This window comes from Sus scrofa, chromosome 4, assembly GCF_054392235.1.
Source record: "Sus scrofa isolate SSC_HxYL_T2T_F1_AM1 chromosome 4, Sscrofa_HxYL_maternal_Yorkshire_Landrace_v2.0, whole genome shotgun sequence".
NCBI lineage: Eukaryota > Metazoa > Chordata > Mammalia > Artiodactyla > Suidae > Sus > Sus scrofa.
In genome coordinates, this window is record NC_139386.1 from 123,422,140 (window position 1) to 123,437,874 (window position 15,735).

The 15,735-nt window shown below is 38.4% G+C and overlaps 1 protein-coding gene across 14 annotated transcripts in view; it reads right to left on the minus strand.

The window, feature by feature from the left end:
• SLC35A3 (solute carrier family 35 member A3) overlaps positions 1-15,735 on the minus strand; it is a 74,947-nt gene that overhangs the window by 25,126 nt on the left and 34,086 nt on the right. For 3 of the 14 annotated variants that reach the window (XM_085020941.1, XM_085020938.1, XM_021088749.2), the window contains exon 1: positions 10,360-10,752. The exons of 10 other annotated variants lie outside the window; for them this stretch is intronic. In XM_085020941.1, the coding sequence (XP_084877067.1) occupies positions 10,360-10,404 (45 nt within the window). In that variant the 5' untranslated portion in view covers positions 10,405-10,752. Of the gene's footprint in view, positions 1-10,359; positions 10,753-13,699; positions 13,853-15,735 lie in introns of those variants that run through there. One more of the 14 variants, XM_085020937.1, reaches the window with a different exon arrangement.

Sequence of the window (15,735 nt, forward strand, 5' to 3'; positions counted from 1 at the left end):
AAAGACTTAAACATAAGACATGATACCATAAAACTCCCGGAAAAGATCATAGGCAAACATTTTCTGACATAAATTGTACCAATTTTTTTCTTAGGTTAGTCTCCCAAGGCAATAAAAATAAAAATAAAAACAAAAACAAAAATAAACAAAAGGGAGCTAATCAAACTCACAAGGTTTTGTACAGCAAAGGAAACATAAATAAAATGAAAAGATAACCCACATAATGGGAGAAAATATGTGCAAATGATGCAATCACTGAGAGATTAATTTCCAAAATATACAAATAGTTCATGATTCAACAACAAAACAATCCAATCAACTCAATCAAGAAAATGTGCAGAAGACCTAAATAGACCTTTCTCCAAAGAAGAAATACAGATGACCAATAGGCACATGAAAAAATGCCCAACATCATTAATTATTAGAGAAATGCAAATCAAAACTACAATAAGGTACCACCTCACACTGGTCAGAATGACCATCTTCAAAAAGTCAACAAATAAAAAATGCTGGAGAGGATGTGGAGAAAAGGGAACCCCCCTACACTGTTGATGGAAAGGTAAATTGGTGTAGCCACTGTGGAAAACTGTATGGAGATTCCTCAGAAAACTAAAAATAGAATTACAATATGATCTAGCAACCCCACTCTAGGGCATATATTCACACAAAAGTATAATTCAAAAGGATACATGTACCCCAATGTTCACTGCAGCATTATTCACAATAGCCAAGACAAGATAACCACCTAAATGTCCATCAGCAGATGAATGGATTAAAAAAATGTGGTACATACATACAATGGGATACTATTCAGCCATTAAAAAGAATGAAATAATGTCATTTGCAGCAACATGAATGCAACTAGAGATTATCATACTATGTGAAGTAAGTCAGAAAGACAAACACCATATGATATCGCTTATACATGGAGTCTAAAATATGAGACAAATGAACCTATCTAGAAACAAAAACAGACTAACAGACAAGAGAACAAACTTGTGGTTGCTAAGGGGAAGAAAGCTGGGAGAGAGATTGAGTGGGAGGTTGGGATTAGCAAATGTATGCTATTGTATATAGAATGGATAAACAAGGCCCTACTGTATAGCCCAGGGAACTAAATTTAATATCCTATGATAAAGCATAATGGAAAAGATTATTTTAAAAAAGAATGTGTGTGTGTATAACTGAATCACTCTGCTGTATAGCAGAAATTAACACATTGTAAATCAGCTATACTTCAATAAAAAGAATGTGAGGAGGTCCCATCTTGGCACAGCAGAAACAAATCCGACTAGGAACCATGAAGTTTCAGGTTTGGTCCCTGGCCTCATCCAGTGGGATAAAGATCTGGCAATTGCCTTGAGCTGTGGTGTAGGTTGCAGATGCAGCTTGGATCCTGAGTTGCTATGTCTGTGGCGTAGGCCACAGCTGTAGCTCTGATTGGACCCCTAGCCTGGGAACTGCAGGGACGACCCTAAAAAGCTAAAAAAAGAAGAATGTGAGATTTCATTTTTAATTTAATTTATTTTTGTCTTTTATCTTTTTACGGCCGCACCTGAGGCACATGGAGGATCCCAGGCTAGGGGATGAATCAGAGCTACAGCTGCCGGCCTACCCCACAGCCACAACATGGGATTCAAGCCCCATCTGCGATCTTCATCACAGCTAACAGCAACTCCAGATCCCTAACCCACTGAGGGAGGCCAGTGTCCTCATGGATACTACTGAGGTTCATTAACTGCTGAGCCACTATGGGAACTCCCAGAATGTGAGATTTTAATTCATCTTTTTCAATAATTGATAGAACACATACGTGTGCTTACACACACGCACGTGCACACACACACACACACACACACACACACACACACACACACACACACACACACACACACACACACACACCTGCCCAGTAAAAATACAGAAACTCTGAACAACAAACACTATCAACCACTATAACTCTGTAGGCTTGGAGATGTCACACTAAGATCCTCCTTCAAGGAAGGACTTAATGCAGTGTGGTCAGTCAACTGCCGCTCCACTCCAGGACACATCTTTTGCTTCAAATTCATCTAAAGATTCAATCTCAAACAAAATCCCGGAAGGTTTTTTTGGTAGAAACTGATACACTGATTTTTAAATTTATATGGACAGGAGTTCCCGTCGTGGCTCAGTGGTTAACGAGTCCAACTAGGAACCATGAGGTTGCGGGTTCTATCCCTGACCTCGCTCAGTGGGTTAAGGATCCGACATTGCTGTGAGCTGTGGTGTAGGTTGCAGACGCGGCTCGGATCCTTAGTTGCTGTGGCTGTGGTGTAGGCTGGTAGCTACATCTCTGATTAGACTCCTAGCCTGGGAATTTCCATATGCCAAGGGAGCAGCCCTAGAAAAGGCATAAAGACCAAAAAAAAAAAAAAAAAATGTATATGGAAATATAAAGGACCTAGGCAACCAAAACAATTTTGAAAAGGAAGAATAAAGTGAAAGGAGTTAAACTACTGAAATTACAGACTTACTATAAGCCCTAGTAAACAGCACTGGTATTGACATAAGGGTAGAAGAATACATCAGTGAGACAGAATGAAGTCCAGAACAAGATCCATACATATTTGACCAAATAATTTTGACAAAGATACCAAAAAGAAAGCATAATCCTTTTAACAATAATTCCAATACAATAACTATATTTTTAAAAAATGAATCTCTATTTACCTGCTTCATACCAAACATTAACTAGAAATGGACCATAGAAACTGTTATAAAAGCTAAAACTATTAATATTCAAGAAGAAAACATAGGAGTAAATCATAACCACAAAGAAATAGGCAAAGATTTCTCAGGATACAAAAGCACAAACCATAAAACAAAAAAAAGGATGAACTGGATATCATCAAAATTAAAATCTGCTCTTCCAAAGATACTGTAAAAATAATGAAAGGCAAACTATATTATGGGAGAAAATGTTCTCAACACAAAAATCTGACCATGGCCCTGGATCCAGAATGTAAACAGAACTCTTACAATAAGTAAATAAATAACCCAAATTAAAATGGACAAAAGACTTGAATAAACAGTTCACCAAAAAAGATAAATGAAAGGCTAAGAGGCAAATGAAAAGTTGTTCAAAATCAGTCATTAAAGAAATACAAATTAAAGCCACAACGTGATACCATTACATACCTATTAGAATAGCCAAAATCTTAAAAAATTGATGCTACGAAGTGTTCAAGAGGATTTAGAGCAAACAGAACTCTCAACTTCGCTAATGGAAATGTAAGGTGGCACAACCACCTTATCAGCCATCTATCTCATTTTTATAAATCTGCATTAGCAAAAGGATCTTAATGTGTGGGAGTTCCTGTCGTGGCTCAGCAGTTAAGTAACCTGACTAGGATCCATGAGGATGCCGGTTCAATCCCTGGCCTCCACCAGTGGGTTGGGAAACCCGCGTTGCTGTGAGCTGTGGTGTAGGTCACAGACGAGGCTCGGATGCTGCATTGCTGTGGCTGTGGCGTAGGCTGGCAGCTGTAGCTCTGCTTCTACCCCTAGCCTGGGAACCTCCATATGCCGCAGATGCGGTTCTAAAAAGCAAAAACAAAAACAAAAAACAAACAACAACAACAACAAAAAACACAAAGAATCTTAATGTGAAATAATATTACAGCATTTTAGAGGTGGAGGTTGCTTTAGAAATCATCTAGTACAATATCTTTATTTTAAAATAAAGAAAATAGTGAACAGAGACGTTAGATGACTTGTTCAAGGTCTTAAAACTACTAACTGGAAATAACAGAAAATTAAATATCAGGCTCCCCGGATCCCATTATATGCTACTTTAGAATGCCAAAAGACTTCCTGGAGGCCTTTATCTCTGTATGGAAGGAGAACAAGTTGCCAGCAATCTACATTTGGCACAGACCTCTGATTCTCCTGGAAAATGTCAAACAAGGAACTCAAATCTGTTCAAGAAAGTCTTTTGTTTATTCTGTGCAACTAAGACCATAATATACATGTTATATCAGCAAAACACTCCGATTTCATTTCTAATAAAAATTTAAAGGTGAGATTCTAATCCAGGATACACATTTCTACAATCTTGCTTTTCCATTTCCAAGTTTATATAACATCAGCATAAACATTGACTGTGATAATACAGTTCTTAGTATTCTTAGTTTCTCACAATGTTTGTTTGTTTGTTTGTTTCAGTCTGTGAGATAATTTTATGTGTACATATATATATTGGTCTCTGCCCCTGGCTCCTGACACAGGGCTCCTGAAACCCTTGTGATTTTCTGGGTGATAGAAATGCCTTTTGTTCTAAGAGGCAATTTGGGTGGGCTTCTAGATGGCTCTTGGATGAGAGCTGCTCACCAAAAAGAATAAGCCAAGATTAGAAGCTTGAAATTTTCAGTCCCATCCTCCGAGCTTTCCCACCCTCCACTCTCCTGAGAAAGGAGAACGCCTGAAAATGGAGTTAATGATCCATCGTACCAACAAGATGAAGCCTCCATAAAAATCCCACTAGGAGTTCCCGTCGTGGCGCAGTGGTTAACGAATCCGACTGGGAACCATGAGGTTGTGGGTTCGGTCCCTGCTCTTGCTCAGTGGGTTAACGATCCGGCGTTGCCGTGAGCTGTGGTGTAGGTTGCAGACTCGGCTCAGATCCCGCGTTGCTGTGGCTCTGGCGTAGGCCGGTGGCTACAGCTCTGATTCAACCCCTAGCCTGGGAACCTCCATATGCCGCGGGAGCAGCCCAAGAAATAGCAACAACAACAAAAGACAAAAAAGACAAAACAACAACAACAACAACAACAAAAAAAATCCCACTAGTACGAGGTTCAGAGGGTTTCCAGGATGGTGAACGCTTCTACACAGGGAAGGGGAGGCACCCCAACTCTCCCCAACTCCATGGGGACCCTCCCAGACCTGGCCACGTATATGTCTTCATCTGGCTGCTCATCTGTATTCTTTATCTTAGCCTTTAATAAATTGGCAAATATAAATGTTTCCCTGAGTTCTGTGAGCCACTCTAGCAATTTCATCAAACCTAAGGAGAAGGTGGTGGGAGCCTCTGACGTGTAGCCAAGTCAGACAGAAGTTGTGGGTAAACTGGGGACCTGCTACCTGTGACTGGCATCTGAAGTAGGGTGGGAATAGCCTTTAGGATTAGCCTGTGGGATCTGACACTATCTCCAGAGATATAGTGTCAGAATTGGGTACACTGCAGGATATCCAGCTGGTATTGCAGAAAACTGATGTGAGGGGGAAAAAAACCCCACATAAATGTGATGACCAGAAGTGTCATAAGTATTCTGTATGAGAAGCAGAAGAAACACAGAAGGAAAGAACTGGGCTGTTTCTCTAATATGAAGTCAAAAAGTCAAGTACGCGCAAACACAGTTCTTTGCAATAGATTATCTGTAAAGAATGACAATTAAATTTACAATTCTAGCTCAGGGCAGAAAAAAACTCAAAATAAAAAACATCAAGGAGTTCCTGTCGTGGTGCAGCGGAAACAAATCCGACTAGGAACCATGAGGTTGTAGGTTCAATCCCCGGCCTCGCTCAGTAGGTTAAGGATCCGGCATTGCTGTGAGCTGTGGTGTAGGCCGGCAGCTACAGCTCTGATTAGACCCGTAGCCTGGGAACCTCCATATGCCACTGGTGTGGCCCTAAAAAGAACAAAAAGACCACACACACACACACAAAATCAAAATACTAGTATTTCTAAGACATACAAATATTTAGCTTGATTTTGGAGTACAATACAGGTAAAAGTAAGTACTTTCACTTAATACAAACTCTAAATGTACAGCAAATACATAAACACAAAATAGACCAAAACAAAGATTATGTTCCACCTCTATAATTTATAAGGTTAACACTGTTTCTTCATTTTATTTTATTTATTTATTTTTTGTCATGTGGAAGTTGCCGGGCCAGGGATTGAACCTGAGCCACGGCAGTGACAATGCCAAATCCTTAACCACTAGGCCACCAGGGGACTCCTGATTTTTTTCATTTTATTTCTATTTATTTATTTATTTTTAGGGCCATTCCCTTGGCATATGGAGGTTCCCAGACTAGAGATTAAATTGGAGCTACAGCTGCCGGCCTATACCACAGCTACAGCAACGCAGGATCTAAGCTGTATCTGTTACCTACACCACAGCTAAGGGCAATGCAGGATCCTTAACCCACCGAGCGAGGCCAGGTATTGAGCCCACATCCTCATGGATACTAGTTGGATTCGTTTCTGCTGCACCACAAAGCGAACCCCTGTTTCGTCATGTTAAAATCTACAATACTTTCCCAATATAATTGTAAACCATCTTTAAACAATTTCATGTTAAAGATTTAATTTCAGTCCCTCCTACATTTTTTTTCTCTTACTGCCTAATTCCCTTTCTTTTATCCTTTCAGGTATTGCCAGTTCTCTGGTTTCCAGATTATTCTGTTTCATGAAAATTTCCTATCCAAGAAACTGATATACCAATAGTCAGCAAAAAACTGTATAAGTTCTTTCACAAATGGGGCCTCATTCAGTTTACTGTCAAAAACCTCATGAACCAGGCAACAAATTATTGCCGCTGTTCCTTGAAAGACCCTGATTACCAAGCTTCCTTAACCCATTTGGACTTGAGTGAGGCACTAACATTTACAGCAGTGTCAAAATAGTCAGGATGCTTAGATGCTCCCCTTTCACCTTAACTTAAAAGACCTAGAAAATGTACTCTTTTGATCACTAGAGTGAGTGGCATCATTTCATTCTGATGGCTTTGCTTTGTTTTGGTTTTTGTTTTTCTGAAGTATTTATCACTTTAAAAACTAGTATATTCTTAGTGAGGAAGTGTAGAAATTTAAAATTTATATTAATAAGTAAAATTTTGAACCGTATCACACCACTCGAAGACATCTACTGACATTTTGGTATAGATTCTGTCAATTTTTCTTATTTTAGAAATAAGTTGGTTGGAAATCCTTAAACCCCAGGACCTTAGCAGCAAAGGTAAAATAAAGTACCTAGACCACTTCATATTCCCACTAAAAGGATTTTCAACTACTTTTAGGGATTTTTAGTTAGGTAGGAAATGAAGTCTTATAATCACAAAGTTCTAACTTCTCCCCAAAAATAATAGATATTTTTTGAGGAAAAAAAAGGATTTTAAGAATACAACAAAATACCAAGAATATAACAAACACCCCTGACCCCACCACCTAGAACTAAAAAATGTCAATCTTGTCACATATGCTAACCTTTCCTTTTTTATTTTTTTTCAAGTTTTTTTGCTTTTTAGGGCTGCACCTGCGGCATATGGAAATTCCTAGGCTAGGGGTCAAATTGGAGCTGTAGCTGCCAGCCTACGCCACAGCCACAGCAAGGGTGGATCTGAGCCATTTCTTTGACCTACACCATAGCTCATGGCAATGCTGGATCCTTAACCCACTGAGCGGGGCCAGGGATTGAACCCACATCCTCATGAATACTAGTGGGATTTCTTATCGCTGAGCCACAATAGACTCCTTCCCTTTCCTTTTTTAAAGGAATAAAGCATTATAGCTAAAGTCAAAGTCCCCTGTAAGCTACAACTCTAAGTCCTATTCCTTTTCCCCTTCTCTGTTATGCATTTGGAGTATGTATTTCAGTCCACTTTAAAAATTTTATATGATTCTATAGATATACCTATAGCCATAAATATTTTAATATACATACATGGCATCAAACTGTACACATTATTCAGCATCTTCCTTACTTTATTCAGCATTGTTTTGCCATTTATGTTGATATACAGACCTAGTTCATTGCTTTTAATAACTTTATAATGTTCCATCAAATAAGCAAATATTTTATTTACCCATTCTTCTTTTCCATTTTTTTGGCTGTGTCCACAGCATACAAAAGTTCCTAGGCCAGGGGTTGAATCCCAGTCACAGTCCAGTAGTGACAACACTGGATCCTAAACTGTTAGACCACCAGCGAACTCCCCTTCTTTTCCTTTTAAAGATTTAAATTAAAATTTTTTCAACAGGTAGCTCCTAAATATTATATATGCTACAAATACTTTAAGCTATTTTTCTAAGATTTAATATTTTATATGATTTCTTTGGTCTCTTCAGTTCTAACACACACAATTTTATTAATTTTCATTTTTCCACCTAAAAGTGTTATTTCAGCATTCCCTCGTGGCCTAGCAGTTAAGGATCTGGTGTTGCCACTACTGTAGCTTGGGTACTGCTGTTGCAAGGGTTCAACCCCTGGCTTGGGAACCTCCTCATGCCAAGGGCACAGCCGAAAATAAATAAAGTGCTGCCACATTTGTGGCATAAATAAGTTCCTGGGCCAGGGGTTGAATTGGAGCAGCAGCTGAGGCCTACACCACAGCCATGGCAACTGTCTCCATTTTTAAGTTATAAACTTTGTGTATATATAGCACAATATATTACATATATGTAGCAATATATTATATATATATAACCACTAATTACTGTAAAATTATTAGTGCATTATAGAATAATAATAATTGTAATCTTTGTGTATGTGTGTGTATACTATAATCACACTTATTTGGTATAGCGATCATACTGCTAGTACTCCTACCTTTTTCTTTTTTTTTTTTCTTTCTTTTTACAGCCACACCTGAGGCATAGTGAAGTTCCTGTGCTAGGGATCGAATCTGAACTGCACCTGCCAGCCTACACCACAGCCACAGCAACACTAGATCCAATCTGCATCTGTGACCTACATTGCAGCTTGCTGCAACCCTGGATCTTTAACCTGTTGAGTGAGGCCAGGGATCAAACATGCATCCTCAGAGACACTATGTCAGGTTCTTAATCTGCTGAGCCACAACAGGAACTCTTGCTAATACTTCTAAAAGTCCTTTGCACAGCAGTATTTCAGGATTTGGTTAGTCACTAAAATAGATATTGCACTTGTTTTCCCATCACTATTTTTTCTCTGAATTGTTATATAAATTTGATATTTACTACGTTGAGTTTCACTACTTTTAAATTCCTTCTCACTTCTCAAAAGAAAAATATACAACAAAATTTCATCTAATAAATTCCACTCATTTGGATTTTGATAAATTTGGATGATGACTTGGTTAGAATTGTGGGCAAAAAATATTGTTAAGCTTATTGAGTTCAAAAAAATTCTCAATAATTATTTAATAGTCTTAAGGGGGAAAAAAGGTTTTTTAAACATACGGAAGGTAAGATTTAGGGATATTTGATACGCTATTAATATATCATTCACTTTCACTGAAGTACCTCCCAAAGACCCCTGCCTTTCACGATGCTTTGTCACCCAGTTCTGAGTTACTCTACAGGCTTTAAAGTTCCAAAAATACACACTGCATAAGTATATGTATCATTAATACACAGTAATGCTACCATTTCCACCCTTAGATTAATCAAGGTTAACAAAAAATTAGTGGTGTATACCATCATTATTGCTCTAGATATGCATTAACTAAGTCCTGAAATATTCAAAACACTATTTACTAATAATTTCTATTTATCTTTTCAAACAGAGGTACGTGTAGGTAAATCTGAAAATCAGTCTGGCTACAGAGTTATTTCCAATTACTTACTAATGTACATGTAGAATCTTTAGGCCTGTGTATGAAGCCCTTTATTCTACTGAGGCAATAACACCTATATTTTGCTGTTATATCTCCAGCCACTAAAAGTCCCACAAAACTGAATGGTTAGTAATGTTTTAAAACTGTATTAACATTTATATAGATTTTTAAAGACTAAGTACCTAAGAAATTCTGCAAATCTATTTTCCTCCTATTATAAAAACAAAAGTTTAATTTCTAACTTCAGATATTTATTTATTTATTTATTTATTTTTTGTCTTTTTGTCTTTTCTAGGGCCGCACCTGCAGCACATGGAGGTTCCCAGGCTAGGGGTCTAATCGGAGCTGTGGTTGCTAGCCTACACCACAACCACAGCAACGAGGGATCGGAGCTGAGTCTGCAACCTACACCACAGTTCATGGCAACGCTGGATCCTTAACCCACTGAGCAAGGCCAGGGATCAAATTCGCAACCTTATGGTTCCTAGTCGGATCCGTTAACCACTGCAGCACGATGGAAACTCCCCAACTTCAGATATTTAGAGTGAGCTATATTTACATTTTCTAAACACTAGTTCAGAAATATACTCCCTAAGTAGAATACTATAATCTATTACAAGTTAATGACATAAAAGAGTACATATGAAAACACACGTTATAAAGTTCTACGCAAATATAAATTCACATTATACACTAGTCAGAAACAGCTACTGGTATAAAAACAAATCTTTTTAAGGTTTTTTCCAAGTAAACAAACAGAAAAAATACATACAGAAAGGCTGACCCCAGTCGCAGTTTTTGGTCCATCATCTTCCATGATACCAAAACTTTCAAACTGCAACCTATAACTGTATGCTCAATAATGACAAATAAAATCCATCAAAACTGGCTTTACTTCTGACACTGACACTTAGAGACTGCCTTTCCAAACTATCTGAGGAGTAGATACAGTCTTCCCGTTAAAGCAGCAACATGTTATCAAGTCCCTTAATAATCCCGTGGAAAATTCAAAACTCCTATTTTTTATAAAAAATAGAAATATTAGTTAATGGTACTTTACACTGTTGATACAATCGATTTTGTTTCTATGAGAGAAATAACCTCCACTAAATTAGTGAACTTAAAAGTTCACTTATAAGTGCTTAAGAAAAGCAAAATCCCGCTCAATAACACTTAACAACTCACTCTTTATATTCTACAGTTCCTATTTACATTCTAAGTTAAACAGCTTTTCATTGTCTCCCTTTCCTTTTCTTCCCCAAGGTGTCAGGTATCTGTTTACATAAGAAAATATCACCTGTATGTAGGTTAAGAGTACTGTCAATTTTTAACTTGCTCTTTTACAGACTGCAGAATTTCCACTTCTACAATTCAGATAAAATCAACAGTACTCAAATATTTCTCCAACTTAACAAATATAAAACCTATTTGCCTTTTAATTTTTAGATTAAAAATCGTTCAGTGTTACTGTACTCTTTACATAATGTTAATGATCACGGAAACATACTGACCTGATAAATACAGCTCTAAGAGTCCCTTCTCATGTCAGGTGCCAAAAGCAAAAATGTACCCTTTCTCACCCCTCCATTTCCTCTCCCCTGTGCAGGTCTGCTCTATCGCTTCCTCTACAGCCGTTTCCCACCTCTTACAGCTGAAGACTGAAGTTAAAGGTATTCTACACAGAACAAAAACTAGTGTAAAATCGAGTCGGGATCTATAGGGTAGCAAAACTTGCCACCCCCAAATATCTCTTTGGCATATGGATTATTTCAAGCTGGAAACAGTGAGGGCCCTAAAGACTTTCACCTTTCCCCTGACCTTAAAAAAAAAAAAATTAGATAGAGAGCCTGTTCCAAGACTATCATCAGAGATATCTACAAAGAATATGGGCTATGTGTGGTGGAGGGAAACTTGAGGTGCTGCCTAGAGGTCAGAGTCCGCTGTGTCCCATTGTCTCTGAATGGCCCAGCAAACATTTATCTACCCAATTTTTGCTTTTCCATCTCCAAGTCAATTGCTTTCCTCCCCTTTGAAGTCTCAAACCACTAACCCCAACATCCTCTTTTGTCTTCAGTTGAAGATGGAATTTAAGGTGAGGGTTTCAGGCATTTTAGTGAGTTACTCAGTTTTCCTGGGTCTCTCACATACACGTTATTAAACTTTTGTGTGACTTTCCTCCTGTCAGTTGGTCTCATGTCAATTTAATTCTTAGGCCACCCAAAAGAATGAGGGAAAGGGGAAGATCGAGGAAAAATTCCTTCTCCGTGATAGGTCCAAAGGCACTAACCATTAGCAAAGGTTGAATACTCAGGAGATTGGGGGCAGAAGTAGAAAATAAAGATATCACACAATTTACCAATATTTAAATGTGAACTTAATATGGTCAAGCACCATGATGTGATGAGCAGGAGATATACAATGATTTTTTTTTTTTTTTGCCTTTTCTTGAGCCGCTCCCGCGGCATATGGAGGTTCCCAGGCTAGGGGTCTAATCGGAGCTGTAGCCACCGGCCTACACCAGAGCCACAGCAACACGGGATCTAAGCCGCATCTGCAACCCACACCACAGCTCACGGCAATGCCAGATCCTTAACCCACTGAGCAAGGCCAGGGATCGAACCCACAACCTCATGGTTCCTAGTTGGATTTGTTAGCCACGACGGAAACTACTGGATACACAATGATTAATAAAACAAATATAACTTTTTTCTCCATGAAGCTTACCCTCTAGTATGGAAGACATATATTGTTTAAATAATTTAAGTAATGGTATAAGGATGTAAACTGCTACGACATAATGTGTAATAGGAAAATGTCATTGGGAAATTATGATCCTTCTATTATCACTGTATCAACTTGGTTAAACACATTTCCCCAAATCCCCTTCTCTATATGGTGCCAGGTGAGAATCGCTACACACAAAATCTGCACAAGATGTGGAAGGCAGATGTGAAGCAAGAGCCACTGCTCTCAGAAGATTCGCAGGGTTGAATGCAGTGAAAAAGAAACAAAGGTGCTGGCAGGTTCTAGTTATCCTCTCTTCCCTGCTCTAGATCAACTCTTCCAAACTGCTGACCCTACTGAGCAACAGGTCCTAATCCCTAAAACTCGTAAATGTTACCTTATTTGGAAAAGAGAATCTTGCAGATGAAATTAAACTAAGGATCATGAGACAGAAAAATTATTCTGGACTAGCTAAGTGAGCCCTAAGTGCCAACACAAGTGACCTTGTAAAAGACAGAAGAGAAAAACACAGATACTCAAGAGGAGAAGGCAATGTGAAGATAGAGCAGAAAGCGATTTGAAGATGCTGGCCTTGAACATTGGGGTGACACAGCCACAAACCATGGAGTGTTGGCAGCCAACAGAAGCCAGAAGGAAAAAAGAATGGATTCTCCCCTGGAGCTTACAGGGGGAGCACAGTCCTGCTGACACTTGATATCAATCAGTCCAGTGACATGGAGTTTGTGTTCCTGGTCTCCAGAATGTGGGAGAATACATTTCTCTTATTTAAGCAACCAAATCTGTGGTAATATGTTACAGCAGCCCCAGGAAATCAATACAAGCATCTAAGTCTATACTGAAAAAATATAATTGTTCTCCAGTCCATGTCTAGTCAAGAAGAAAGTACTATGTGTGGGAAGAAGACTGTTAAAATTAAGTGTTCAGTACTCAAAAGAATAATGTTATCAGGAACACTGGGTAATACCAAAAAGTGCATAGAATAGTTCCTTGCACATACTATGTGTTCAATAAGTATATTTTTAAAAACTGGAATTCCCTGGTGGCCTTGTGGTTAAGGATCCAGTGTTGTCACTGTGTGGCTTAGGTCACTGCCGTGGCATGGGTTTGATTCCTGGCCTGGGAACTTACACATGCTGTGGGCACGGACAAAATAAATAAATAAATGCCAGACTCAGTAACAAACCAAGGATACCAAATAAATGAGATCTTAGTCTAGTGATCATCCATCATGGAAAATCTGAAGCCCATCCACTTGGCTCACAAAACTAAATGATTAACAATAACATTGCTAGGAGTTCCCGTCATGGCTCAGCAGAAACGAAACTGACTAGCATCCATGAGGACACAGGTTTGATCCCCGGACTCACTCAGAGGGTTAAGGATCCGGCGTTGTTGTGAGCTGTGGTGTAGGTTGCAGGCGCAGCTCAGATTCCATGTTGCTGTGGCTGTGGTGAAGGCCATTGGCTACAGCTCCAATTTGAACTCTAGCCTAGGAGCCTCCTTATGCTGCAAGTGCAGCCCTAAAAAGATGATAATAATAATATTATTATTATTATTTCTATAGGGAAGGTAAGGACTTGATCAACATTACAAAGTAATTCTTCTCCTACAGCTCATTTTAGAAAACAAATTTCTTTGCTATTTTAAAGGGTATAAAAGGCAAAAGTTCAGATTATCAGTATCTTTATTAGTCTTTGTTTTTATAACCTATTAATAACAGATAATGAGAGAAAGGTTATAAGCTAGAAAACAATTCCCAACTTAAGTTTTCTGTCTATATCCAACTATTCTCACATTGACTCCTTTAAATATAACTTACTGCCTAATTTCAGTAATTCTCACGCATCAAATATGTCATCTGAAATATCTCTACCTATATGCAAAAAGTCAAACAATCATTCTCCATTACATAGTATTACTTCTCAAGTACCAACATTAATTAAAACGTTCTAGCATTTTCAAACATTTTTTTTTTATTTTTTTTTGCTTTTTAGGCCGCATATGGAGGTTCCCAGGTTAGAGGTCCAATCGGAGCTATAGCTGCCAGTCTACACTACAGCCACAGCAACACAGGATCCAAGCCGCGTCTGCAACCTACACCACAGCTCACAGCTCCTTAACCCACCGATCGACGCCAGGGATCGAACCAGCATCCTCATGGTTCCTAGTCAGATTTGTTTCCGCTGCGCCATGACAGGAACTCCTCAAACAATTTTAAATGTGTTTAAGTATTAAAATAAACTAGGGTAATCAAGAATAATGTTTAGCTATTTATTTAATTCAGCCTAGAGATAAACCTTTAAAGCAAAGGGTCTTAAAATATTTTTCTTTTCACCCTTCGCTAATGATAAAAATTTTAGAGCACTGTGTTTAGCAGTGAAAATAACTTAACTGAATTTAATAAAACATGTAAGTCAAGCTGTTCTTATTTTATTTTTTAGCCTTTTTAGGGCCACAACCACTGGAACCCCTAGGTTCCCAGGTTAGGGGTTGAATCAGAGCTACAGCTACCAGCCTACACCATAGCCACAGCAACACCAGATCCCAGCTGCATCTGCGACCTACACCACAGCTCACTGCAATGCTGGATCCTTAACCCACTGAGCAAGGCCAGAGATCAAACTTGCATCCTCATGGATGCTAGTAAGATCGTTTCCGCTGAGCCATGATGGGAACTCCTGTAAGTTGAGCTATTATCCATGGCTTTATGGTTTGACAAACTGCCAAAGATTTAAAAATTTTTAAAAATCCTAGCTGTTAATTATGCTTAGGTAATTAATTACCATACTCCCCTAAGGACAAAATTCCAGTGCTAAAATTCAAATGCTTCGGAGTGTTTGTTTGCTTGTTTATTTTTAACCAACATCCTTCCTACACCTGACAATACAACCACTCCCAGGTAAACATATCATCTTACAAGTGTATATATATTCCGAATTTATAAACAACACAGAAGATGAATACATTTTGTTTTGTTGTTTCCAAATGTTTCGTTTCAATTTTTTTTTTAGTTGAAGTATAGCTGATTTATAATGCTGTGTTAGTTTCTGGTGTACAGCAAAATGATTCAGTTATACATATATATATATATTTTCATATTCTTTTTCATTATAAGTCATTACAAGATATTGAATATAGCTCCCTGTTTTATGCAGTAGGACCTTGTTGTTTATCTGTTTTATATTTAGTGGTTTGTATCTGCTAATCCCAAATCCCTAATTTGTACCTCCCCCTCCCTTTCCCCTTGGTGACCATGAGCTTGTTTTCTACGTCTGAGTCTGTTTCTGTCTGTGAATATATTTTAACTTTGCTTGTTCAATATTTACTATTTAAGTCTCATGTTCTGCCTCCAAACTGATGGGAAGAGCCTTCAGTTTGGAGGCTCTACACGATCCAAATCTAA